The sequence below is a fragment of the Typopeltis vanoorti genome, chromosome 24 (genome assembly GCF_054136105.1).
Source record: "Typopeltis vanoorti isolate ZY-2024b chromosome 24, IOZ_Tvanoo_1.0, whole genome shotgun sequence".
In the NCBI taxonomy this organism is placed as follows: Eukaryota; Metazoa; Arthropoda; class Arachnida; order Uropygi; family Thelyphonidae; genus Typopeltis; species Typopeltis vanoorti.
The window spans coordinates 49679301-49706404 of NC_143572.1; the positions used below are offsets into that span (position 1 = coordinate 49679301).

Sequence of the window (27104 nt, forward strand, 5' to 3'; positions counted from 1 at the left end):
AATTAATGTACAGTGGTTACAGAAAACTATGTAGAGAGAGTTTTCAGTATGGCAAATATGTCCACCCAAAATGTGATGCAGCTCTGACAACATCGTACCACGCTTAGCACCAAGTTATTCATGAGTTCCTCAGGCAAACTGGCTCACTCCAGGCTTCAGAGCAAGGATAAGGCCTTGTTTGTTTTCTGGGAGAGAATTTCAGGAAGCAATGCATCTTCATATTGCAACTCGAATGTGTTCTAGGGGGGTTGAAATTTGGAGAGCATGCTGGCCACTTGAAACAATTAATATCCTCAGTCTCCTGAAGTATCTCCACTGCTTGTGTATGATGTGGTGTGGCATTGTCATGCATAAAAATAAATTCTTTACCTACAGTACCACAGAACAATCGAACATACCATCAAAGAACTTCATTGCAATATCATTCACCAGTCATAGTTCTTTTATTCAGCACTTGTAGCTCGGTGTGTCAATTAACCATAATGACTCCCACACCATGACCACAGCACTGATGTAGCTATCCCATTCAAGAACATTTTCACAATGGTAAGCAGTACCACTTTCACACCAGATCAAGTGTTTATTATTATTATTATTATTATTATTCAGGCCTCCAAGGAGTCAAAAGACTCATCGAGGGAGGTCATTCCTAAGACATAAAGTCTGTCAAGACTCATCGAGGGGAGGTCCCCCTCCTGAGAAACACAAAGTCTATCATAACACTCTTTAAACTCACTGACCGTTCTCGCTCCCACCACTCCATCAGGCAATGCATTCCACGGCTCAACTACCCTCCACACAAAGAAACCACTCCTTACCCTCTTGCTCACAGTTTCCTTTCGTAACTTCCAGGGATGACCTCTTGTCATCACTCCTTCCCACTGATCAACCAAGTGAAAGAACTCCCGGTGTCAACCCTGTAACCACCTCTTAACAATTTAAAAGTCTCAATCATATCACCTCTCCTTCTTCTATCCACCAAACTCTGCAGTCCATATTCTCTCAGCCGATCCTCATAACTATCCTTGTACAGTCCTGAAACCATCTTTGTCATACGTCTTTGTAACCTTTCCACAGTTAATTTATCCCCCTCAAATCCTGGGGACCAAATCTGAGAACAATAGTCCAAGTGTGGTCTGATCAGAGACTTATACAACTGAATGATAACCCTCTTATCTCTGCAGGTCAGTGTCCTTCTCATAATAGCAGCAATCCTCTGTGTTACCTTCACCACCTTTGCAATATGTCCCCTAAACTTCAGGTTTCTATCAATCATCAACCCCAGATCTCTTGTCTCCCCTACTTCCTCCAGTATAACTCCTCCCATAGAGTATGCAGCATCCCATCGATGTTTCCCAAACCTCAACACCTTACATTTTGCTGCATTAAACTGACACCCCCATTCATCTGCCCATCTATCTAGCTCATTTAAATCCTCTTGCAGGGCTACCACATCTGCACTATTACTAATAATCCTTCCCAGCTTCGCATCATCCGCAAACAACTGAATATCCCCCTGCAATCCACTGGCTATGTCATTGATATAAAGGTTAAACAATATACGTCCTAGTACTGAGCCCTGTGGGACCCCACTTGTAACTCTCTGCCTCCTGGAAACTGCTCCACCATACACAACTCTCTGATACCTATCAGACAGCCAATCCTGAATCCAGTTGACCAATCTGACATCCAGACCCATGTGCTGCAACTAAAATATCAGCTTATCATGTGGCACCCTGTCAAATGCCTTCGCCAAGTCTAATAAAATTGCAGTATATCCCTTTCCCTCATCTAATGTTCTTGTAACTTTATTATAAAAGGCTAGCATATTGCTAAAACAAGAGCGTCCTTTCACAAATCCATATTGATTCTCACAGATAACATTACCCTCATCTGCCCAATTCTGTATACAGTCCCTCACTACTTTCTCCAAGATCTTAACAACTACTGATGACACACAGACTGGCCTATAATTAGACACTTCCAGTCTGTTACCACCCTTATGCAATGGCACTATCTTACCTTCCTTCCATTCCCTGGGCACCTGTGCCAAAGCCAGACTTTCATTGAAAAGCCACGTTAAAGGCACTGTCAATTCCCTAGCACATTCTCTCAAAACTCATGGTGAAATACCATCCAGTCCCACAGCTTTACTGACATCCAGAGTACTCAGTATCTGAAACGCACTCTCCTCCTGTACCTCCAGACCTCGAACCAGTCCTATCCCTCTAGCATTAAAACTGACTCCTCTAGCATGAAATACTCCAATAAAGTGTTCATTGAACAATTCCACTATGTCCTCTGCATCAGTCACTCTATTCCCATTTTTATCCCACAATATCATTCTTCCACAGTTATTTTTCCTCCTACTGGCCACATAGCTAAAAAATTCCCTAGGATTTTCTTTGGATCTTAGGGCCAATCTCCTCTCATATTCCAGTTTCGCTTTCCTTACCACACTAGTCACTCTTCTGGCCTGTGTCTTATATTCCTCGTGCATCTCTTCACCTGTCTCCTTATATCTCTTCCATAGCCTCTTTTTCGCATGCGATTCCTGTTTAATATTGTTTGTCATTCACTTCACTCCAAATTGTGTCCTCTTCTTCACTCATGGTATACAACTTACCATTGCTGATAACAAATATTCTTTCACAATTTCCCACGCACTGGTGATATCCCGGCCTTCCAATTCCTCCCTCCATGAAACTTCCCGAAGTTGATGTCTAAGACTATTATAATCACCTGCCTTATAATTCCACATAAGTTCCTGTCTCTTTGATACTCCTGCATGTCTATTCATTTTCCAAGTCAACACCATATGGTCACTCTTGCCAACTGGTGGAAGAGATGTCAACTAAGTTATTATCAACTCTTCTCATGCTATAACCAAATCCAAAACTTTTGAACCTCTTGTTCCCTCTGTTACATGTTGCCTAAGACATTTGTCCCTCAAGAATTCTAGAAATTCCATTCCTCTATTGCTACATGCATCTTCCTCTCTCCAATTTATACTACTGAAGTTAAAATCTCCCATAACAATCATTCTTCTTGCACTTGCCAAACTTAGCTGTCTAAACATCTCCTGGTCCCCATCCTCTGTGCTCCTGGGTCTGTAGCAACACCCCACTAAATATCCTGTCTTGCCTACCTCTACCTCACACCATATGCTGTCAAAATCATTTGTCTTACTTCCTTCCAAATTCTCCACTCTTAGAGGACATAGGTCATCACTTATCATAAGCAGTACCCCACCACCACACTTTCCCCTCCTATCCTGACGAAAAATGCTATACCTAGCGACTTCTATTCCTGTTGTTATATCCCCTTCTGTCAACCACGTCTCAGTGATCGCAATAATTTTTGGCCTGGCTGATGCTATCTGCGCCACCAATTCCTCTCCCTTATTCCGGATACTCCTGGCATTAGTATAAAGCATATAAATGCCATTGTTTCTATACCTAGACTCCACTGGGCTCAGTGTTACCTGACATTGTCTCCTTTCTCCCAAGTATCCATTCCCACAAGAGGCCACCCCTGCTATCATCCTCCCTGGGACACACTGACTCGTTCAGAACAGCAATCTCTCTAGATGCCTACGTCCTTCCTCATTCAAATGTAAACGGTCTCTCGCATACAATTCCTCTCTTTCCTCAAACGCACTCCAAGCATCCACATATACCAGTCCTCTCTTGTCACACATTCTCGCTATTATGCCATTCAATATCATCGCTCTTCTGCTCAGCTCATCATTATCATACCTAGGCAACACGCACACTATTTTTCCTCTCTCTGTCTTCTTCCGTACAGTCTGAAGCAAAAATCTCATATCTCTCGCTGCCCGACTTACATCACCACTCAAGTCATTCGTTCCTACCATTACAATCATCTCATCCACCCTTTCACCTCTCTTAATTGCCATAGCCACCCTTTCTATTGTTCCTCCTGGCAAACACTCCTCACGCATCCTATCTTGAACACCACGGATCATTGAGTCGCCATACATTATACCTCTTACCATTCCCTTGCTCCTATTGTTTCCATTCTCTCCTCTTCTTACATTCCCATACCTCTCTTCTACTGTTTCCATTCCCTCCTCTTCTTGCACTCCCATACATCTCTCTCATTCCCTCTCTCCTACTGTTTCCATTTTCTCCACTTCTAGCACTTCCATATCCCTCTCTCATGCTGTCTCTCCTACTACTGTTTCCACCCTCTCGTCTTCTAGCATTCCCATACCTCTCTCTCATTCCATCTCTCCTCTCGTTTCCATTCTCTCCTCTTCTAACACTTCCATATCTCTCTCTCATTCTGTCTCTCCTACTGTTTCCATCCTCTCATCTACTAGCATTCCCATACCTCTCTCTCATTCCCTCTCTTCTACTGTTTCCATTCTCTCCTCTTCTAGCACCCCCATACCTCTCACTCATACTCCCTAAATTCTCTCTCTCTCCTACTCTGATTCGCCTTGCATTTATCTCTTCCATTCTCCTAATCTTATCTTTCATACTTCTGCTCTCATTCACAAGACATTCCACCTCCTCTTTCAACTCATCTATCTCCCTCTGCAGGTCAGTCACTCTTAATCTAAATTCACTCTCCCAAACAAAACCATCTCCTAAACGTCCACAGTCACTCACACCTTCCTCACTATCAACTATTATTTTCTCATTCTCTCCTATCATGCTACTTGTCTTCCTACATTCATTCCCCGTTCCTGGAGCAACAAAGTCGGATATCGATATATCTAATGTACTTATTTCCTCCAATTGCCTGCATTTTGCACACATACGCTCTCCACTCTCTTTAACAAGCCACATGTGTAATTCCCGAGACGCATACATGCCGCAAGTACTGCATGCCACAAAGTCCCTTATGATATTGCTGATAATTAAGTTCTTAAATGGCAGAGGACTTGGCGTTACGCCACTTGCGACTGCTGCTGAATCCACAATCATTCCTTACTGCCGAGTAGCGTAATCTTTAATAATTATTGAATTAATAAATAAGAGGAAAAAAAAGTACAAACATCAGAACATTTAAGTACTAAATATAATTAAATAAAATGAAATATAACTAAATACAGTAACTTAGCTTCGTTTTGTCTTCCACCGTTACGCGTTCGATTCCAACGGTACCAAAATATATTATATCGCGACAGCAACTAACTTCCAAAAAACAACCACTGAAGTACACTCGTATTCAGAGAAACAATTTAGCACTCAAAAACGTAGAAAAACGGGGAAAAAAGCGGACTATTCACCGATTAAAAATCACTTTCTTCTGCACAGCTCAAATTCACCGCCACGTGCTACGCCGACGCTAGCGCCACGTTAACTAGAATCGGAGGTAAGACTAAAACAACTCACATCTGTAAAGAGTGCATTAGCCGACTGTGTTGAGTCCAATTTTTATAGGTACCTCACCACTGAAAAACGTGCTCTAAGATGAACTGTGGAGAAAGGGAAGCAGACTTGCAGGTTTTTGGCCATATAGGCCTACTCGTCACAGATGACATTTTGCACAGTTTGTCGAGATATCCACATACCTGTGTTTGAATGGAACCAACTTGCATGCTAACCTGCCATGGTGTGTTGATTACATTTTGCTATTATAACCAAAAAAGCTCTTTTCATGCTCCATGGTTGAGTGAGGATGACCTCTTAGCAAATACCTGGAACATGTTCCATTGGTTTGAATTGCTTCCCTGTGCTTGGATATAATGCTATGTGAGATTCCAAAACTCTCTGGCAATATCAGTAATTCTGCACCTTCTTCAAGCTTTCCAATAATTCTTACCGACATGAAATGATAATCTTTGAGACATTACAAGACATTCAAGTTTTCAACTCTATTCCTTCATGAAAAGAGCTTCCTTCACTTAGCAACCTTTTGTCTTTTATCCTGCTCAGTGCCATGATGTGGTCCTATTGCATATGATTCAAAAATTTGTATCTACCCATTTTCTACAGAAAATCATCAATTATTCAAATTGCCACAAGCTGATTTGTCTGAATTTGCAGTTGCAATCTTCAGAAATAGTGTTCATCCATAAGTTTTGGACACTAATTTAATCAAGTTGTGCAGATCTTTAAACAATATATATCATCATCATCATCAAATTCCTGACTAGGATATGATAGTACTACGTGAAAAATTTACATCTTTACTAACTTCCTATCTACAATTTTCCCCCAAATCAGTCTATTACTTGTCAAGACTCCAATATTATCATTATCAGATCTTATATTTCTATCATCTAAGGCACATTGTACCGTATCAATCCACCTATATCTTGGTCTTCCTCTGGGTCGTTTTCCTACCAACCTGGCAGAGAACACTTGTTTTGCTAATCATTCCTCGCCCATTCTGTTTAAGTGACCATACCACCTGAGATTAGTTCTGCTAACGCATTCCTGGATGCCAACAATGTCAAGTTCTTTCCTAATATCCTCGTTTTTAATATGATATTGCCATTGATGCCACCTGTTTATGCCTCTAATCTTTATCAGCACTCTCATGTCTGCGGTCTCTAGTCTTTGGTCAAGTGTTTTACTTCTGACCCAGCTCTCAGATCCATAAGTTAAAACTGGTATGAACACTGTCTTGTATAGCTAATTTAGTGTTCCAACTAATTTCTCTCTTATTCCATATGAATTTATTCAACTGACTTCCTACCCTACCAGCTTTGTTGATTCTGTTGTCTATTTCCATATTTAATTTACGATCTTTACTAAAAATCGTGCTTAAGTAGCTGAAATGTTTTACTTGTTCCACAGGTTCCCCGTTCACAACACAGTTGACATTTTCAACAATTCTACCTATATTCATTGTCTTTGTCTTTTTAATGCTGACCTTCATACCATATCTATTACAACAGTTATTCAGTTTAGTCAGGGAATCTTGCAAACTTGTAGTGGATTTATTCAAAAGTATAACATCGTCCACATAAAGCAAAGAGCTGACATTAACATCTCCAATTCTGATATCATGTTTAATACCACTTTCCTTCATAATGTGATCCATACAGATAATGAATAACATTATCTGTATGGATCACAGATAATGTTATTTTGTCAGTCTTTTCCAGATTGACAAAACTTAAATACAGATCTTTGTTATATTCTCATGCTTTCTCGACTATTTGTCATAAAGTGAAGATCTGATCCTGACAGCTTCTATTTGAGCTGAATCCAGCTTGTTCTTCACCAAACCTTTCTTCCACAATTCTTCTCAACTGTTTCTCAAGTATACTTGCATAGATCTTGCCAGGAACCCTCATTAGGGAAATACCTCTGTAATTTTCACATTCAGTTTTATTTCCCTTTTTATATATGGGCACTATTAGAGCTCTACTCCAATCATTGGGAATTCGTCCCTCTGTCCAGGCTTTCTGAACTATGCAGTGCAGCCACTATAAGACTTTTATACCACCATATTTCAGCATTTCTGGTCGAATATCATCTTCTCCTGCTGCCTTTCCACATTTCAAGCCTTTGATGGCCTTTTCTACTTCAAGTATGGATATGTAATATTCCTGAATGTATGCCTGTTGAGTGTTTTTTACCACTGTGCTATCACTGCTTGTTTCATTTGGCAATTCTTTGAAGTTATCACTCCGTACTTCAAGGATATCTTTTTCTCCTGTTTTCATGTCCCCATTATCATCTCTGACTCCTTTTACACCACTCTTTCCTCCATTTCTGAGCTTCTTCAACAACCTCCAGAATATCTTACCACCTTCTTGATATTTATTTTCTATGTTCTTGCCAAAGTCCTCCCATGACTTTTGTTTAGCTAGTTTTACACAGTGTTTTGCTTTCTTACATTTGTCTCTGTATTCTCTAAGAGCAAAAGCTGACTTATTTTCCAGGAACTTTTGATATGATTTCTTCTTTTTCTATCCTTGCAGACAACCTTACCACATGCCTCTCTGGCTGAATCAATCAGGGTTTTCTTGAAGGCTTGCCACTGAATCTCCAAGGTTTGGTTCCTGTTCTCAAACTCTTTCATTTTTTCTTCGATAATCTTTGTGTATGTTAGTCTACAGTTTGCATCTGAGAGCTGCTCAACTTTTATTCGCTTTAAAACTTTCTTACGTGTTATTCTCTTCAATATGAAATTCAATTTATCCTGCTCAAAACTAAATAGTGATCGCTTCCAATTTCAAATCCTCTGTACACTCTGGTGACTGCACCAGGGAGAAAACATCACTATCAACAATAACATAGTCAATGAGACTTTTCTTATTCCTTGCCTCTTCTCTCCATGTGAATTTGTGCACATTTTTATGTTGGAACATGGTGTTAGTAATAACCAGTCCATGTCCTGAGCAGAAATCCAACAGGTATTTGACATTATTATTAGCTTTGCTGTTTTCTCCAAATTTTTCCAAAATATTTTTGTATGTCTGACAATCATTTCCTACTCTGCTATTCAGATCCCAACAAGGACCAACTTTTCCTTTTTCATTGTGTCAGTTGCTTTTTCTAAACCTCAAAAAATTCCTCCACTTCTACCTTAGTAGAACCTTCTGTGGGACCATAGGCACAAATAAGTATCATTGTCCAGTTCCCCATTCTCATATTTGCCCACATCACTCTACTTGAGACTGCCTGCCATTCAAGAATAGTAGCCTTGTATTTGTGTTGAATACTATGGCTACTCCTTCTTTTCCTTGATTGTCATTGCCTGAATATAACATTTTTTATTTATTGCTCAGAAAGATCTTTCCAGTTTTTGTTTTTTTTGTTTCATTCACCCCTATTATGTCGATCTGGTACTTAGATTCCAAAAGAAAAGCTATTTGAATTGTTGTACAGTAATTTTATGGTGTAAATGGGGTATTATGCAGAGCAATATATAAACCTATACTTAATTTGCATATACACATCTAAAATTGAAAAGTGCACAAAAAAATATATTTATATATAGTTTGATATAAATTCTGTAAAGCAACAGTGCACATTATTTCCACAGTTATTCTTCATTTATTTGAATCGTTATACAAAAATGTCATTATACCAGATATTAAACTCAGCTCTTTACTTCATGCAGTTGATGTTGTTTTCATAAATAATTTCATAAAATTCTGTAGTATTCTTTCATAACTTGAATAATAATTTAATGTAGTGAGAATGCCACAAAATGAGTGCTTATCTGATAGCAAAGAGAAACGCTGTAAAAGCGCAATGAAATAGTTGTAAAAATATTTTGAAAAAGCAAATGAGCGATCTGCTAAATGAAACAATTGACGATAGTAAGAATAACAAAAATGATATAAATGAAGCTGAAGTTGAAATACAGAGTGCATTTAATGGTAAGGTGATGAGCTTCATTTACAGCAAACAAGCATGTGTGACTCGTGATAAAATATAGAGAATGAATGGTAGCGAAAAAATGTCACAAGATTTAAAAGCTGAGTTGGTGAAGATGAGGCAAGAGATGAGATGGATACAAAGTGAAATCAAGAGAAGTGTAGATATGTATGAAGAGTGGAGAAGATGAAAAAGAATGATGTCAGTACAAAAGAGGTAACGAAAGACCAGCAAGTGGCATTGTACAGAGATTCGATTATTAGAGGTGTGGTAAATCAGAAGATGCACAAGGTTTGTTTTCCTGGAGGTAAAACAAACAGAGTGATTGAGGTGTTGGATATGAGGAGTAAGCAAGTGAAAGAGTTGGTAGTTGTAATAGGAACAAATGACTTGAGTTGGAACAAGGAAAACATAAGATTTGATATGTGAAGGTTGTTGAGAAAGATAAAAGATAATTGTGTGATAAGAAAGGTAGTCATTGTGTTTTCCAGGATGAGATTTGGCAGAGAGCAAAGATTGCAAATAATATCTGCAGAAATGTGTGAAGAGAAAGGAAAGCAGTTTGTTAATGTGTGGAATGAGTTTGAAGGATGAATTAAACTGTGAGTGATGGACTACATTTGAATGTTTTTGGTGTGAGTCATCTGGAGAGATTGCCATTGGGAAGGGAGAGTAATCAGTGTAGAGATGAATCCGATCAAGTAAGAAGTGATGTGAAAGAGTGGAAGAGTAAGGGAGGAGAGATTGAAGTGGTGCTTATTAATGAAGAAGTGGGTAGCATGAATGTTAAGAATGAGAGAATGTGTGCAAGATAAACAGGGAAATGGGGACACTCAGGGTGAATAGGGGAAGCAACATGAGAAAGGCTGATGCTCTAAGAGGATGGGAATGCATTGTGTAGAAAAAAAGTGAAGTGGCTGAGCGGGGATGAATAAGGAAAAACAAAAATGCTGTGAGTTAAGTATGGAGAAGCCACATCTAATAAGTGGTATCAGTGAAACTTCTTATACATCCAGGAATTAGCTGTTTTGTTTGTATATAAATGCTGGAAGTATTAAAAACAATGCAAATGAAATGGCTGCATTGATTGAGTTTGTTCATGCAAAATTGTTGGAATAAGTGAAACATAGTTGGATGAGGATGACATCCTGACTGGAATACTGATGGAAGGATATGATGTATTTTGTGAAGATAGAAAGGATAAAAAGGAAGATGGAGTGTTATTGATGATAGAAAAAGAGTTATGTTCATACAAATTAGATGTGCAAGAGGGAAATGAGAGTGGCAGTGGTTTTGACATAGCATGGTGTGAGATAGAGGTGAATAGAATGAAATACTTAGTCAGATGTCACTATAGACATGATATTTTGTGGATGATAGTGAACATGAAATGTATAATCAAATTAGCTAAGCAAATAGGAAAAGGGTAATCATTATGGGTGATTTTAATTATGACAATATAGACTGGGATGATGAGATGAGCAACCGGAAGTAAAGAAAATGAGTTTCTTGTGATTTTGAGGGACAACTACTTCAGCCAGTATGTAACAAAGGGTAGTTGTTACATGATAGAGGGTTTTTTGATTTCATCATCTCATCAGACGATGTTATTATAAATGAGGTGTCAAATCAACCTCCATTTCAAGAGAGTGACCACGAAGTGATAACCTGGTTGGTTGCCAACAGTGTAAGAACTTCTGTGAGGAAATGTTATATGTGGAAGCTGGTGATTATGATAACCTCAGGAGATATCTGCAGGTGTACCATGGAATGAGGAGTTGGGTAGAAAGGAGATCAATGCTGCTTGCATGATATTCAAGCAGATATCTAGCAGAAGCAATGTCTAAATTTATTCTAAGGGTCAGAAGGTTAAATGAGGTAGGAAATATTGAATGAAAAGATTAAACATGTGATACAGATGAAAAGGGCATTATGGAGGTAACATAAGATGTGTGGTAATGATCATTTCCATGAGGACTACAAAGAACAGGCAAGGAAGATGACTCGGTTGGTAAGAGTAGCAGAAGTGCAGTATGAGCGGCAGTTAGCTAATAATACCAACAAAATTGCTTGGCTGGCAGAGTGGTTAGTGTATCTGCTCTCCAGCCAAATGGCAGTGGGTTCGAATCCCGCTGTGGGCATTGATGTTTGTGATTGTCTGTGGAAATACTAGTCGTGGTGGTGGTGGTCAGCAATAGATGGCGTTGGTGTAGTTGCGGTCAGTTGGTGGATGAGTGGTGATAGAGCAGGTGCCCTCCTTCGATGAGTCTTTGGACTCCCTGGAGGTGTCGTGTAATAATAATAATAATAAAATGGTATAAGAACAACTGCCGTAGAGGATATAGTTGAGATATTTAATGAGCAGTTCATAAAGTTCTTTTATTCTTGTGAATGTAATATCATGGTGAGTTTTGAGAGCAGTGGATGATGATGAAGAGGAGAGACTGACTATAAGTGAGCAAGAGGTCTATGGTGAATTGAACAAACTTGATGTTAATTAGGCTGTGGGATGATATATCGCCATATATTTTAAAGGAATATGCCAGAGAGTTGACATCTGCCTTGACATATTTGTTTAATTAATATGCGTTTTACATTGTGGCAAGTTCCAAAGCAGTGGAAGGAAGACAATATTATACCAGTTAATAAAGGACATAACAGAACTCAAGCATCAAATTATAGGCTTATCTCTGTGTTAGTTGTTGTGGTTAAAGTGTTGGAGAGGCTCATGAGAACTAGGATCAGAATTTTGTTGACAACAGTGGTATTATCTTTGATCAACAGCATGGAGATTTGCTAAAGGGAAACCATGTTTAATAATCTTCTTACTTATTACAATTAGGTGATGGCTTCATTGGATGAAGGTGATGAATACACTGTAGTATACTTAGATTTTGCAAATGTATATTAATGACATTGGGGAAGATTTGGATGGGGATATTCAGTTGCATGCAGATGATGCAAATTTGGGACAAACTATGAAAAGTGGAGCAGATTTTCTGGCCTTTCAAGAAGACTTCAATAAAATGGATTGGGGATGCTATTTCATTATTGCAAAATGTAATGTTTTAAAATCAGGGAAACAAAGATGGGATGAAGAATTTACAGTTGTGTGGATATATTGTTGGAGGAAATAAGAGATCTTTGGGTGATGGTGGATAAGGATCTACAATTTAGAGGACACATTTCCAAAATTGTGAAGACAACACAATGAATTCTGCAAGTGGTGAGGAAGACACTGACTTGTAGAAGTATGGAGATTCTTGTTCCATTATATAAGGCTTTGATTGGGCCACATGAACTACTGTGCACAGATTTGGTCACCTAGTTTTCAAAAGGAGGATAAGAGGTTGGGAAGGATCCAGAGACGATTGATTAAAGTAGCTTCTGGTCTCTGGAATGTTGAATATGAAGAAAGTTTGAAAAGATGCAGTTTGCAGAGCATAGTTTATAATAGTGATAGTGAATAAAGGAGGAGGAGTAGACCAGTTTACCTCAAGATCTTCTTAATCACTTGGTGCTAAGTATGGTATGATTTGTGAGAGCTGCATCACAGTTCATGGTGGACATTTTCCATACTAAAATGTCTCTCTGTTTAGTTTTCTTTAAGCACTGTGCATTAATTCCTTAACTATGTCTTTAGGAAATTTGTTACTTTTTCCAAAAACATATTGCAATTAAATTTGTATGAAATTTATAACATATTTTTTGTGTATTATAATTTATTAGAATGCAGCCAATAAATTTATGTCCGCATTTGGCTGTAGTCATGAAATCTTTTTCATATACAGGTAAAAATGTAGTTTACCCATAGCTTTTGGACACCAGTATATTTAAGTGACTATACCACCTGAGATTAGTTCTGCTAACATTCCTGAATATCAGGTTCTTCCTAATATCCTTATTTTTAATATGAAACTGCCATTTATTGCCATTTAATTCTTGTAGAAAGGCTTATACGTTGGCAACATATGACTATTAAATTATTTAAGGAATTCATAACGTATACCGGAATATTAATTAAAAGAAACTTTAATAAATACTTCCTATATTTCAGCAACATCACATTGCCATCTTCATGGGAACATACAAACATGACACGTGCAGGCAGGCACTACAAAAAGCAAATGAGGCAGAAGATAAGAAACTATTGTTGTTCGTAAAGTCCTAATGGTGCCCCCCTACCAGGCTGTATTGGGTTGCCTTGGCCGTTGGGCCGATGTTCTCATGATGTAAGTCTCCCAAATTTGGGGCAGTCTCATGCACCCAAATTTGTTGAGGTTTGGAACGTTTTTTAGAGCTGAGGCAGATTCTATGAATAATCTTTCGTACTTAAACTTGCTGCGGTGTATTACTTTGGCTTTCTTCCAACGTATTCTGTGGTGGGTATCCAGAACATGGTCTGCAAGACCAGAGTGGCTGTTACTGGTGAAACTGGATGTAGTCTTTGTGTTCCGAAATCCTGATATTTGCTGTCCTGCCTGTTTGGTCAACATAGGACAGTTTACAGCTGCAAGGGACCTGGTATACCCTTGCAGGTATACCAGGTCCCCACTTCCCCTAGACCTACCAGGTCTAGGGGAAGTGGTTGGTCTTTGGTAGAGCAGATAAGGGATGCCAATTTTTTATATGGTTTGTAACAAGAAGTCAAGTCATATTTTTTAAGGATTTTGGTTATTTTTTCTGAGGTGCCCCGGATGTAGGGAATGATGATAGATTTAGTGTAATCTTTATTGTGAAAGGGGGGGGGGGTTACTGCTTTTAATATTTTTTGGATTTTTGGGAGAGTTGTAGCCATTGGCTAAGAAAGTTTTAAGGATGTGGTTTAGTTCCGTGGTTAGGGCATTGTCATCTGAACAGATTAATTTTTCCCTGTTATATAGTGTTTTAATAACCCCATATGGTTGTGATGGGGGGGAGGATTGCTGGTGAATGTATCTGCCTGTATGGGTGGGTTTTCTATAAACAGAGAAAACCAAGGAGCCATCAGGCTGGCACGTGATTAGAGTGTCTAGAAAAGGGAGGTAGTTGTTTTCCTCTTTTTCCTAGGTGAACAGGATTCTGGGGTGTTGATTGTTTAAGTGTGTTAAGGAGTGGAGTGTATCTGAGCCATGTGGCTAAATAGCGAACACATCACGTAGTGAAGCCAAACTGTGGGTTTTTGTGGTCTCCATAAAGAAGTTGGCCAAGGGTGGGGAGAGTGGTGAACCCATGGCTGTCCCCTTTATCTGTTTGTAAAATTTTCCTTGCCAAACAAAATAGCCTGAGTTCATTGTGAACTGAAATAGGGATGAGAAAAAATAGGGAGGAAATTTGGCTCTAAGGTTTCCTTGAGTGGGACATTTGTGAATAGGGAGGAGATGTCAAAACTGATCATTATGTCAGTATATTGGAGTGAGAGGTTTTCTATACCGGCTTTGAAGTGGACTGAGTTTTTTATGTCTGATGGTGTGTTGCCAGTATAGTGTGTGAGCGCATTGGCTAAATGTTTGACTAATTTATATGTGGAGGAATCAATGCCATCCACTATGGGACGTAATGGTGCAGATTGTTTATAAATTTTTGGAAGTGCATATATTCGCGGGGGGGGGGGGGGGGTCTGGAGTTAAAAAGCTTTAATTTGTTGGTAACTTCCACAGGCCAAGAAATGACCTTCTTAAGGAGCCTATAGAGTGTTCTAATTTGAGAGCTGGTGGAATTATATTCAATAGGGAGGTAGGTAGCCCGATCTAATAATAAAGCATTAAGTTTACCTGTGTAGTCCTTTTGGTTGAGAACCACAATGCCGTTTCCCTTATTCGCTTTGGTGATTACTATTTCTTTGTTATTCATTTCCTGTAGAGCTTTATATTCACCTTTGGATATGTTGGTTTTTGGTGACACATGCACGCAGGCACTACAAAAAGCAAATGAGGCAGAAGATAAGAAACTATTGTTGTTCCTAAAGTCCTAATGGTGCCCCCTAGCAGGCTATATTGGGTTGTCTTAGCTGTTGGGCTGATGTTCTCATGATGTAAGTCTCCCCAAATTTGGGGCAGCCTCATGCACCCAAATTTGTTGAGATTTGGAAAGTTTTTTAGAGTTGAGGTTGATTCTATGAATAGTCTTTCATACTTAAACTTGCTGTGGTGTGGTATCTGCAACCTTCCAAACCATATTGTCAATAATGTCAGACTGGATGTAGCCAGTGTTCTCACCAAAGCAAGAACACCATATGGTCACTCTCTTCAACTGGTGGGAGAGATTTCATCTCAGTTATTATTAACTCTTCTGATGCTATATGATGCAGGGTAGTAAAGAGCTATAGTTGTTAAATCCTGGAGAGGATTAGCCTGGCTGGCCGAGTGGTTAGCATATCCCCTCTCCAGCCAAAAGGCTGTGGGTTCGAATCCCACCATGGGCATGGATGTTTGTGATTGTCTTGGAAATATTAGTGGTGGTTGGCAGTAGATGCCGTTGGTGTGATCAGTTGGTGGATTGAGTTGTAGAGCAGGTGCCCTCCCTCGATGAGTCTTTGAACTTCATGGAGGTGTCAAATAATAATAATAATTAGTAAAGTAATTTGTTTCCTTTTGTTTTGTTTGTTTTTGGAATTTTTTAATTCTTCAATTTAAATTTCAGAGCAGATGAGTATGTGAGAGAAAGTAATCTCTTGCAGTTTTCTTTATGTAATTAATTATGTTTTTATAGATATTAATTATAATAGATATAAATTAATTATTATAATAAATATAATAGGGCCAGTGGTTTTGAGGCAGTATGGTGTGAGATAGAGGTGAATAGAATCAAATACTTGGTGGGATGTTGTTATAGACCTGGTAATGTGGATGATGGTGATAGTGAAATGTATAGTCAAATAAGCCAAGCAAATAAGAAAAGGGTGATCATTATGGGTGATTTTAATTATGGCAATATAGACTGGAATGAAGAGATAGCAACTGGAAGTAAAGAAATTGAGTTTTTGAGGGATAACTAGTCTATTCAGGAATATCATTTCTTTGTTGTTCATATAATTTCTGTGTGTATTCAATCCATCTTTCCATGATTTCTTTTTTATCCATTACAATATACTCTCTTGAGTCTCTAATGACACTTGCATGGTTTGCTGTATTTGTCCTGCTTGTCATTTCTCTGATCTTTTCATGCATTTCTCTGTTTCTGTGTTTTCTATCAAGGGATTTTGTGAATTCTTTTATAAGGCAGTCTTTAACTTCTTGGTTGTTAAGTTTCTCTTATGAATGGTTGGCTTGGTATCTTAAGTTTTATTTTGATTTTTGCAATCACCGGGTTGTGGTCCGATCCTATGTCTGCTCCAGGATATGTTTTTGTTTGTGTTATTGCATTTTGGAATCTTTTGCTTATTATTATATAGTCAATTTGGTTTCTATAGATGTTCCCAAGGCTTGTCCAGGTATATAGTCTTCTGGGAGGATGTTTAAACAGTGTGTTGGCAATTATTAGGTTATTGATTTCACAGAATTGAATTAATCTCTCACCTCTTTCATTTCTGATTCCAAGCCTTTGGTTTCCCATGCAAAATGAGATTTTTTCTGAGCCCACTTTTGCATTTAGGTCTCCCATCAGTATAATAACATCATCTGACTTAGCACTGGAGATTACAGTTTGGATGTCTTCATAAAATTGTTCCAACTCTTCATCTGGGTGGTCTTGGGTTGGTGCATATGCTTGGATAATATACAGGTTGAATGGTTGTGCAGTTATTTTGGCTGTTATGATTCTGTCATTTATGGGCCAATATCCCTGTAGAGATTTTGCAGTTCTGTTACTTAGGACAAGTGCTACTCCATTAAGGTGTAAGTCACTGCCAGAGTAGATTATAGTGTGATTTTTTCTTCTTATTATGCCTGTATCTGTCCACCTCACTTCACTGATACCTGCAATATCGGCCTTCATTACTTCTAATTCCTGGAGTAGGTTATCTAATTTGCCTGCCTCGTAGAGTGTTCTGACGTTTCATGTTACTATTTTCAAGAGATTGCTCCTGGGTTTTCAGACAAGGGATATCTGAGAATATCCTCCCTGGAGGGTTTGGGATATTATCTTCATACCCTTAATAGTTCATAACCTTAGTAGTTCTTGTCTTACAATTCCCAGTTTCAAGTTCTTCTTCCCTGTAGCTATAAGAGCTGATGGTTGCAGGGGTCTCAACCACGTCTCTAACTTCATATTGTGACATAGCATGTTTCATGGTTGACAATGGATAAATATGTGGTGAGGCTCCGATCTCTTCCACGACAGCTGGCCACAAGTCCCTTAGATGTCAGGAGTGTGCCCTCAATGTGCCGCACATCATGCTGTCATGCCCTTAATGCCATTGATCAGTCAGTGTTGATTCTTCTGCTATCTTGGCCATTTCAGACTTCGTGCACATAAGGGGTGACATTCCCTATTTACAGCATTCTATATTGCTGATACCCTCACTTAGTTTAGTCTGCCAGCCGAGACGGTTTACCAGGGTGTGGCTGCTGGTGTGCACTACCAACTTCTTGGAGCCATAAGTGAGAGTTGAGTGTATATGAGGACCAGAGCCCAACATCCTGACCTGAGATCAGCAGCTGACATCGATACCAAGGTGCTACCTCTCCATACACCCCACACACCCCACTTAAATAATACTCATAGTATTAACCTAACCTATGACTTGTGAATAACCTGTTGAAAGTTTATTTTTCACTTGGTTAGAGTATAATAAAATTAGTTTAATCCTTTGTCCAAGTGTGAGCAAACAAAGTTTGCGCCTGAAAGTATCTTCAGGACTGGGGTAAGGTGGTACAACACCAGGGCAACTCATTGCAAAGGTGGAGCAAGCTACCAACACTCCTATCTCAGTATCTCCTATAATGCAAAACACATCTCCTTGCAGATATGTCTAATGTTATGCATTAAGGGAAGGGCCACTACCCAGAGTAGTTTCGACCTTTATTGAGGTCTCTTCAGTGGGAGCCAGGCCCAAGTGGAGATACCAGGCAGAAGGATTAGCAGGTCATCTCTACCTATAGCAGTTGCCAAATGGTGTGCCACCCTTTTTTAATAAATTACTCTGGATTTAGAGAAAGATGTTGAAAGTTTATTTTTCACTTGGTTAGAGTATAATAAATTTAGTTTAATCCTTTATCCAAGTGTGAGCAAACAAAGTTTGCACCTGAAAGTATCTTCAGGACTGGGGTAAGGTGGTGCAATACCAGGACGACTCCTTGCAAAGGTGGAGGTAGTTTGTCTGGTTGCCCTGGTGTTGTACCACCTTAACCCAGTCCTGAAGATACTTTCAGGTGCAAACTTTGTTTGCTCACACTTGGATAAAGGATTAAACTAAATTTATTATACTCTAACCAAGTGAAAAATAAACTTTCAATATCTTTCTCTAAATCCAGAGTAATTTATTAAAAAAGAGTGGCACACCATTTGGCAACTCCTATAGGTAGAGATGACCTGCTAATGCTTCTGCCTGGTATCTCCACTTGGGCCTGGCTCCCACTGAAGAGACCTCAATAAAGGTCAAAACTAGTCTGGGTAGTGGCCCTTCCCTTAATGCATAACATTAGACATATCTGCAAGGAGATGTGTTTTGCATTATAGGAGATACTGAGATAGGAGTGTTGGTAACTTGCTCCACCTTTGCAACGAGTTGCCCTGGTGTTGTACCACCTTACCCCAGTCCTGAAGATACTTTCAGGCGCAAACTTTGTTTGCTCACACTTGGACAAAGGATTAAACTAATTTTATTATATTGTGAATAACCTGTATAATAGGTTTTAAGTAGATGTTCATTAAAATAAATAAATAAACACAAACCAATAAACACAGACACACAAAAAGGGTTACTGATGATAAATATTAACAGTAGTTCATGGAAAATGATAAAAGGATATTTAAAGGAAGTGGTAGTAGACTTGCATACCTAGGGGCAGAAGAATATATCTAGTGTGAGTTAAATGGATGGATATTATCATTAAGCAGAAAAAAAAAAAAAGAAAGAAAAGTTTCTAGAGGGTATTTAAAGAGAAAGATAATCAGAAAACTCATAAGCAGTACAAAGCTCAGGTCACAAGGGTAATGAGTATGATAAGGGAAGGCAGAATCAGAGTACGAGAGGAAATTAGCTGTTCGGGCTAAATGTAATCCCAAAGAGTTCTTTCATTATATGGCAAGTAAAAGGAAGAATAATTACATTAGAAGAATTTTGATGAATGCCAATGTTGTAAGGAGGTAACTGAAGTAACAAAATAGTTGAGTTACTGAGTGATTACTTTGCAAAGGTATATCATCCAGGTGGAGATATTGCAGTAACCAAAGTAAGGCTGATGTGGAAATAAAGTTAGTTGCTTAGGTAATACAGAACCATGATGTGAATACATCATGGTTCTGCATTACCTAAGATCAGATGGCATGTTACTATGCATATTGCAAGAATGTGCTAGGTATTTGGCAGTGGTTTTGATCAAATTGTTTGTGTCTCGGCTGTGGGTTTCATAGTGATACTGCTAGACTTTGTGAAAGTATTTGATAGGATATCACATGGAGCTCTCTGACATGAATTTAAGCAAATGGAGATGGATATGAAATGGATAATGGATAAACATCACATAAACTAGTAATATTCTGCAGAGCTCTGTATGTGGTCCATCCACTGCTATTTAATTTGTATATTAATGTTATAGGAAATTATCTGAGGGGAAAGATACAGTTGTTTGCTGATGATGCAGAACTGGGTTGAACAGTAGTTAATACCAATCTGAACATTATTGATTATATATATTTTATGCTGGTAGTAAAATGTAAGGTTGACATCTTGGATATAATCACGGTCATTGATTTTTTTTTTCTGAATGAAGGAGGAGTCTAATCAGCAATCATTTGCAAAAGTTCCTACTGATTTAGTTTAAACAGCTTGTGAAATATGATAATATATATTTATTTATTTTATTTTATTTTATTTATTTTGAAATATGCTTGATTTGTTGGTAATAATAAAATATTTCTTTAGAAAAAAAAAGTTGCTAATATACTGAAAAAATTTACTTAATATAATACATTTAAGAACGTTAGTAATATTTTTTTTTATTTAATAGGAAATCTCTACCAAATAATTCAATGTACTGGATATATTATTCATGTCTTTCTTCATTATCTGTATGGCTTACATCATTGGTGATAATTTTAGCAGCTCTGATTCCAGATGTCTTAATTCTTGTAATAGAAACACATGCAGATAGTCTTAAAAGGTGGTTTAGAAATGTGAGTTTTAGAAATTATTTACATATATTTTTATATAATCTATTTGATGAAATTAAGTATGTATAAGGGATAAAAATTTATAACTCTAATATTAAAATAATTGTTTGTTTTGATAGCAGTAAGCAATATAATACTATAACTGAAATATTTGCATAAATGACCTGACAGTATGTGTGTATGTATTAATATTAGTACCACATTAGAAGTTGCAGGACTGTAGCTTTAGTGCAGTGGATTAGTAGGTGTTAACAGAGAGAGAGAGAATCTGTTGATATTCTTTTTAATACCTGAAGGTTGTGGTGCTTGGAGAACACTTCCTTATCCATAGTTTTACCAACACTAGCACTCTTCATTCATCCTACTCCTTTGACAAACTTGTAGTTCCCAGACATCTCTTACATCAAGATCATCTGCAACCAGTGCTTTAAACACTGATCTCCATACCATCCTTCAGTGGGGCCAGGATAACCTACTCACTTTCAATGCTGCCAATATGCAGTTCTGCCGTTTCTCTTGCAAAAGGGGATCTCAGCTCACCTTCCCTCACTATCAGTAATACATACATGACTAGACAGGATGAACTGTTTCCCCTTGGAATGACATACCTTCAATCTCTCTGGGCGCAAACATCAGTAGCTATCTCAGCTTCTAAAAAACAAAGCATTCTTTTCTGCTCAAGAAACTATTTTACACCCACCCATCTGCTAACTCTGTACAAATCCAAATCCACCATCCTTATAATACTGTTCACACATTTGCAGTGGTACACCTTAAAGATTCTTGATGCTGTCCAGAGAAGAGAAACTCAGCTCATAGATGATCCATCCCTCATGTGCTCACTTCAACCTCAATCTCAGATGCAGTGTTTCAGATCTGTGTCTTTTCTACAAGTACTTCTATGGTTACTGCTCCAGTAAATTGATAAACATCATTCCTTGACTGAGGCCTGTTAAAACAAAAGCAGCAGCTGTCCAACATAACTTTCTGGTACAACTGCAAACTCATCAAACCTGCTTCTCCTCTTCCTCATTTATTTCATCTACCTCTGCCCTCTGGAACAGCCTTCTGTTCCTGTGCATCATTCCCAGAATTTGTTGTGTTGTCCTCACAATTTTGGCGTCACCTCTAAATTTTAGATCCTTATTCAATATCATCCCAAGATCTCTGATTTCCTCTGCCCCCACTAAGTATAAATTTTACATCCCATATTTATTTCCCAAATTTTAAAACCTTACATTTTCCAACATTAAACTGGCATCTCTACTCCTGTGTCCATTCACTCAATTTGTTCAAGTCTTCTTGTAAGGCCACAACATCTGCTCTAATTCTCATAGTTTGTCCCAACTTTACATCATCTTCAAACAACTGAATATCCCAATCGAAATCTTCCCCAATATCATTAACATACAGGTTAAACAGCAATGGCCCTAAAACAAATCCTTGAGGCACACCACTAGTGACTTTCCTCTTCTGGGATAACCCCCATACCAACTTGCTGATACCTATCAGATAGCCAATCTCTAATTCAATCCACTAGTCTAATATCCAACCGCCATCTGCTCTAGTTTGACTATCAACTTATAATGCAGTAATCTATCAAAAGCCTTTGGAAAATCAAAGTATGCTACTGTGTATTCATCTCCTTTGTCCAATGAAGCCATCACCTTATTGTAATAAGTAGATTACCAAAACATGACCTCCCTATAGCAAATCCATGCTATCCATCAAAGATAATACCATTGTTGTTAATCCAATTCTAGATCCTGGTTCTCACCTGCCTCTCCAATGATTTAACCACAACAACTGACACACAGACAGGCCTATAATGTCTCTTTCTTTTAAGGTTACACGGTGATCAGCATTCATATTTATGAATTTAGGGACACAAAACACATTGTTGAAAATATTATTTTACTAATTATTAATAAAATAAAAACTTGACGTTTCTCCTTTATTGAAGTCATCATCAGAAGGATACATGTGTATAGGAACCAAGCTACATGCTGTTGCATTCTATAAAGGTAAATTAAATATACATTGTTAACTAATCTTTTTCTTAGCCTGACCTCTAGTGATTAAAAAATAAATAAATAAATATAAATAAATAAAAACTACAATGAACTTTGCTAAAGTCCTCACGTACTAAGATTCTTCGGGAATTGTATAGTTCATATTGTTATATTACGATTATCTTCTGGATTTGTACAGTTCAGGTTGCTAATGAATGTTCAGGAAAAAAAAAACTTCACCAAGTCTTCTTGTATTGAGATTTTTCTTTGTGGTTGCTATGAAGGTTGCAGATGGGTCCTCCACATTCTTGGAATTGTTAGACCATCATTTTTATTCAGATTCGGATTATGTTTGAGCATTTCACATGCTTCTTTGAATTTCTGTTCAAACCAGGTTTTGGTGCTGTGTAGGGACTTGGTACCTTTCCAATCAATTCTGTGGTAAGTTTGGAGTGCGTGGTCAAAAAGGCCGGTTTTTCCAAAATGGAGATATTTATTGTGTCGTTTGTGATCATCCTTCCTGATTGGGATGGTTCGCCCTGTTTCCCCCATGTATGGTATGTTACATGTGCATTGTATTTTGTAAACCCCTGGGTGGGCTAGGTGTGGCAGAGGATCCTTGGAAGAACTGAGTAGGTGTCTTAATTTTGTTGGGGGTTTAAAGGTGGTTTTGATGTCGTATTTGTGTAGTGTTCTGTCTATTTTTTTGGAAATGCCTCTAACATATGGTATGGCAATAGCATTCTTGAAATCTTTTCTGTTATTAGTGGTATCTCTGTGAAAGATCTTGTGAATGGTTTTTATACTGTATCCATTTTTTATAAAGGTATGCTTGATGATCTCATTCATGGTTAAGAGCTTGTTCATTTGAACAAATAGTTTGAGCTCTGTGTTTAAGGATGCTTATGACCCCTAGTTTTTGTGTTGGGTGGTGATAGGAAGTTTTGTGTATGTACTGGCCTGTGTGTGTGTGTAGGTTTGCAGTAGACTGAGAAGGAGAGACAGCCTGAAGGAAGATGTGTGACAAGTGTGTCTAGGAATGGAAGAGAGTTGTTTTTTTTTCCATTTCAATGGTGAATTGGATGCATATGTATTGTTTGTTCAGGTGGTTAAGGAATGTATTTAGTGCTTCGCTAATGGAGCCAAATGGCGAAAATACTACCATTTGGCCCCATGGGTGCGAAGAATCTGAGCCAAATTTTAGGCTTTAGGCATGCCAACTCTAGAGCTCATTGCTCAAAGTCTTCCATATAAAAGTTCACTATTGGGGAGGAAAGTGGTGAGCCCATGGCTGTACCATCTTTTTGAAGGTAAAAATTGTTTCTCCACACAAAATACCTGGAGCGGAGTACACGGGCAAAGAGGGCCGTGATGTTGTGTGGAAATATGTTCTGTAAGAGCAAGATAGTATCAATGATTAGGACATTGGAGATATTTATTGTGTCGTTTGTGATCATCCTTCCTGATTGGGATGGTTCGCCCTGTTTCCCCCATGTATGGTATGTTACATGTGCATTGTATTTTGTAAACCCCTGGGTGGGCTAGGTGTGGCAGAGGATCCTTGGAAGAACTGAGTAGGTGTCTTAATTTTGTTGGGGGTTTAAAGGTGGTTTTGATGTCGTATTTGTGTAGTGTTCTGTCTATTTTTTTGGAAATGCCTCTAACATATGGTATGGCAATAGCATTCTCCTTTGAGAATTTTTTTTGAGAATTTGAGAAAGTTTAACTATGATTAATTCCTCCAACATGTGATCAGTATTTTGCTGGTTGAGTGATACCACCTGAAATAAGACTGCTGACTCCTTGGTGGACTGATAATAATAATAAAAAAAGGTGATTAATAGTATAAAACAAAAGTCTGTAGGAGTGACAAGTCTTTTATTTGTGCAGAAAGCATGAATAAAAGACCTGTCTAAAAGCAGTGCTTTGTAAAACAGTAGGTGTTGTACTCGGTCTTTGCTAGCAGTAAAAAATTAAATTATATGAAAAGAAAAACTAAAAAAAATTATGTTTTTTTTTAGGATTTTTGAAATAAGAACAATAAAAGTATATAATGCACAGTTTTTGAAGCATAAACTTATTGCAGAAGTATATAAAATTAAGTAAAATGTGTATGATAATTTTAATAGATTTTATATAACAAATATTTAAAAAATTAATAGCAAATATCTTAATAATAGACTTAGTGAAAAATGTAAATGTCATTAAATAACTAAACTTATTTGCATACTAGGAGGACTGGATGAATACTGGATGATTACAACAAAACTGTCACCATCCCATACATTAAAGACACATCTGAAAAGATATCTAAAGTGCTTAACAAACACCAACTACACACCGTATTTAAACCTTATGTGAAATTGGCAACTCTCATTTGTTCACCTAATGACAGTCTCTCTCTCTCTCTCTCTTTTATCACATCCAGGAGTCTATGAAGTGCCCTGTTCATGTCATCAAGCCTACTATGGACAGACAGGAAGAAATGTGGATATCTGCCTCAGTGAACATAAAAAATATATCTGGCACTTTCACTATGACAAGTCAGATCTAGCAGACCATGCTTTGGATACCCCCGCACACAGGATCGATTGGAAAAAAACAAAAGTGCTGCGCTGATCACTTATACGAAGAATATAAAGAACAAGCCAGGAGAGTGACTCAGTTAGTAAGGAAAACAAAAGTGCAGTATTAGCAGAAATTGACAAATCAGGTGAATAAAAACCATAGAGAGTTTTTTAGATATGGGACAAACAGAAGGAAGAATGATCATGGTAAGATGATGTTAATGGATGCAGGTGGCAGAATGGTAAATACAACAGAAGACATTGTTGCAGTATTCAGTGATTAATTTATAAGGGTGTTTCATCCTGATCAGAGTAGATTATGATTAATTTAAGTGTAGAGGACATAGGAGGGAAGGGCTTAATTGTGTGGGAGCAGGAGATATTTGAGGAAATAAATAAACTTGATGTCAATAAGGTGATAGGATTTCATGATGTATCATCACACATCTTAAGAAAATGTTCCAGGGAATTAGCAGTAGCATTGGCATGCCTGTTTAATAAGAATCTTGCAATAACACAGGTTCCAAGAGAGTGGAAGGAGGGTAAAATTTTTCCACTGCATAAAGGTGGTGATAAAGATGTAGTTTCAAATTATAGGCCAATCTGTATATCTGGAGTTGTGGTGAAGGTACTGGAGAGATTGGTGAGAAGTAGAATATAGAAATGGATTGATAACAGCAGTATTCTCTGTGGTTATTCGCATGGGTTTGTTAAAGAGAGATCATGTTTCACTAACTTACTTGTTTATTATAATAAGGTGACAAATACCTTGGACAGAGGAGATGCATATACAATGATGTACTGGGATTTTGCAAAAACTTTTGATAGACTACCACACTACAAGGTGTTAAATAAATAGAAACAGATGTGATTGGATAACAGACTTCTGAGTTAGATCAGTGACTGGCTGTCAGATAGGTATCAGAAAATTGTATATGGGTATGCAGTATCCAGAAATAGGAAGGTCACTAGTGATGTACCACAGGGTCAGTTTTATTATTATTACGTGACATCTCCAAGGACTTATCGAGGGAGGGCACCTACTCTATAACTCTCTGTCTCTACCACTCAATCCACCAACTTCAACAAACCACAGCTATTGTCATCATCACCAACACCATCTACCGACCGCCACTGGTATTTTCACAGACAATCACAAACATCCATGCCCACAGTGGATTCAAACCCACAATCTTTTGTCTGGAGAGCAGATACACTAACCACTCGGCCAACCAGGCTGGCCGATTTGGGTACATTGTTGTTCAATTTGTATATTAATGATATTGGGATGGGTTTATCTAGTGATACACAGCTGTTTGCAGATGATGCAAAACTGTGGAGAGCAATGCAGAGTCAATCGAATGTTATGGCCTTACAAGAGGACTTGAAATGATTGCATGAAGTAGAACTGTTATTTCAGTGTTGCAAAGTGTAAGGTTTTGAGATTTCGTAAGCTATGATGTAATACAAAGTATACACTTAATGGGGAAACTTTAAAGGAAGTAAAGGAGATGAGAGATCTAGGAGTGATGGTGGACAAGGATCTGAAATTCAGGGACCACATTGCACAAGTTATGAAGACGTCACATTGGATAATGGCAATGATTTGGAGGACCCTGACATGCAGAATATAAAGGTTATGATGCCAGTTTATAAGACCTTCATCAGGCCTCATATAGATTATTGTGTACAGATTTTGTCGCCTAGTTTTCATGGTGATGAGAATATGTTGGAAAGGAACCAGAGAAGATTCACTAAGGTGGTCTGTTGTCTTTGAATTTGGAGTAGAGGACAGATTAAGAGAATGTAAGTTGCAAAGTCTTGTGAATAGGAGGATGAGTGGGGATATGATTGAGATATATAAGCTAATGAGGAATTATTATCAAGGTGAGATGGAAGAGATTTTTCATGGAATTTGAGATGGGTGTAGAATAAGAGGCCATCGCTGGAAATTGTGT

General features: G+C 38.0%; 1 protein-coding gene across 5 annotated transcripts in view; it reads left to right on the plus strand.

Annotated features, from left to right (window-relative positions):
- Positions 1 to 27104, plus strand: part of LOC150093183 (phospholipid-transporting ATPase IF-like) — a 799705-nt gene that overhangs the window by 670622 nt on the left and 101979 nt on the right. For all 5 annotated transcript variants that reach the window (XM_090413774.1, XM_090413776.1, XM_090413778.1 and 2 more), the window contains one exon: positions 20405 to 20570. In XM_090413774.1, coding sequence (XP_090269900.1) covers positions 20405 to 20570 — 166 coding nt within the window. The remainder of the gene's footprint in view (positions 1 to 20404; positions 20571 to 27104) is intronic.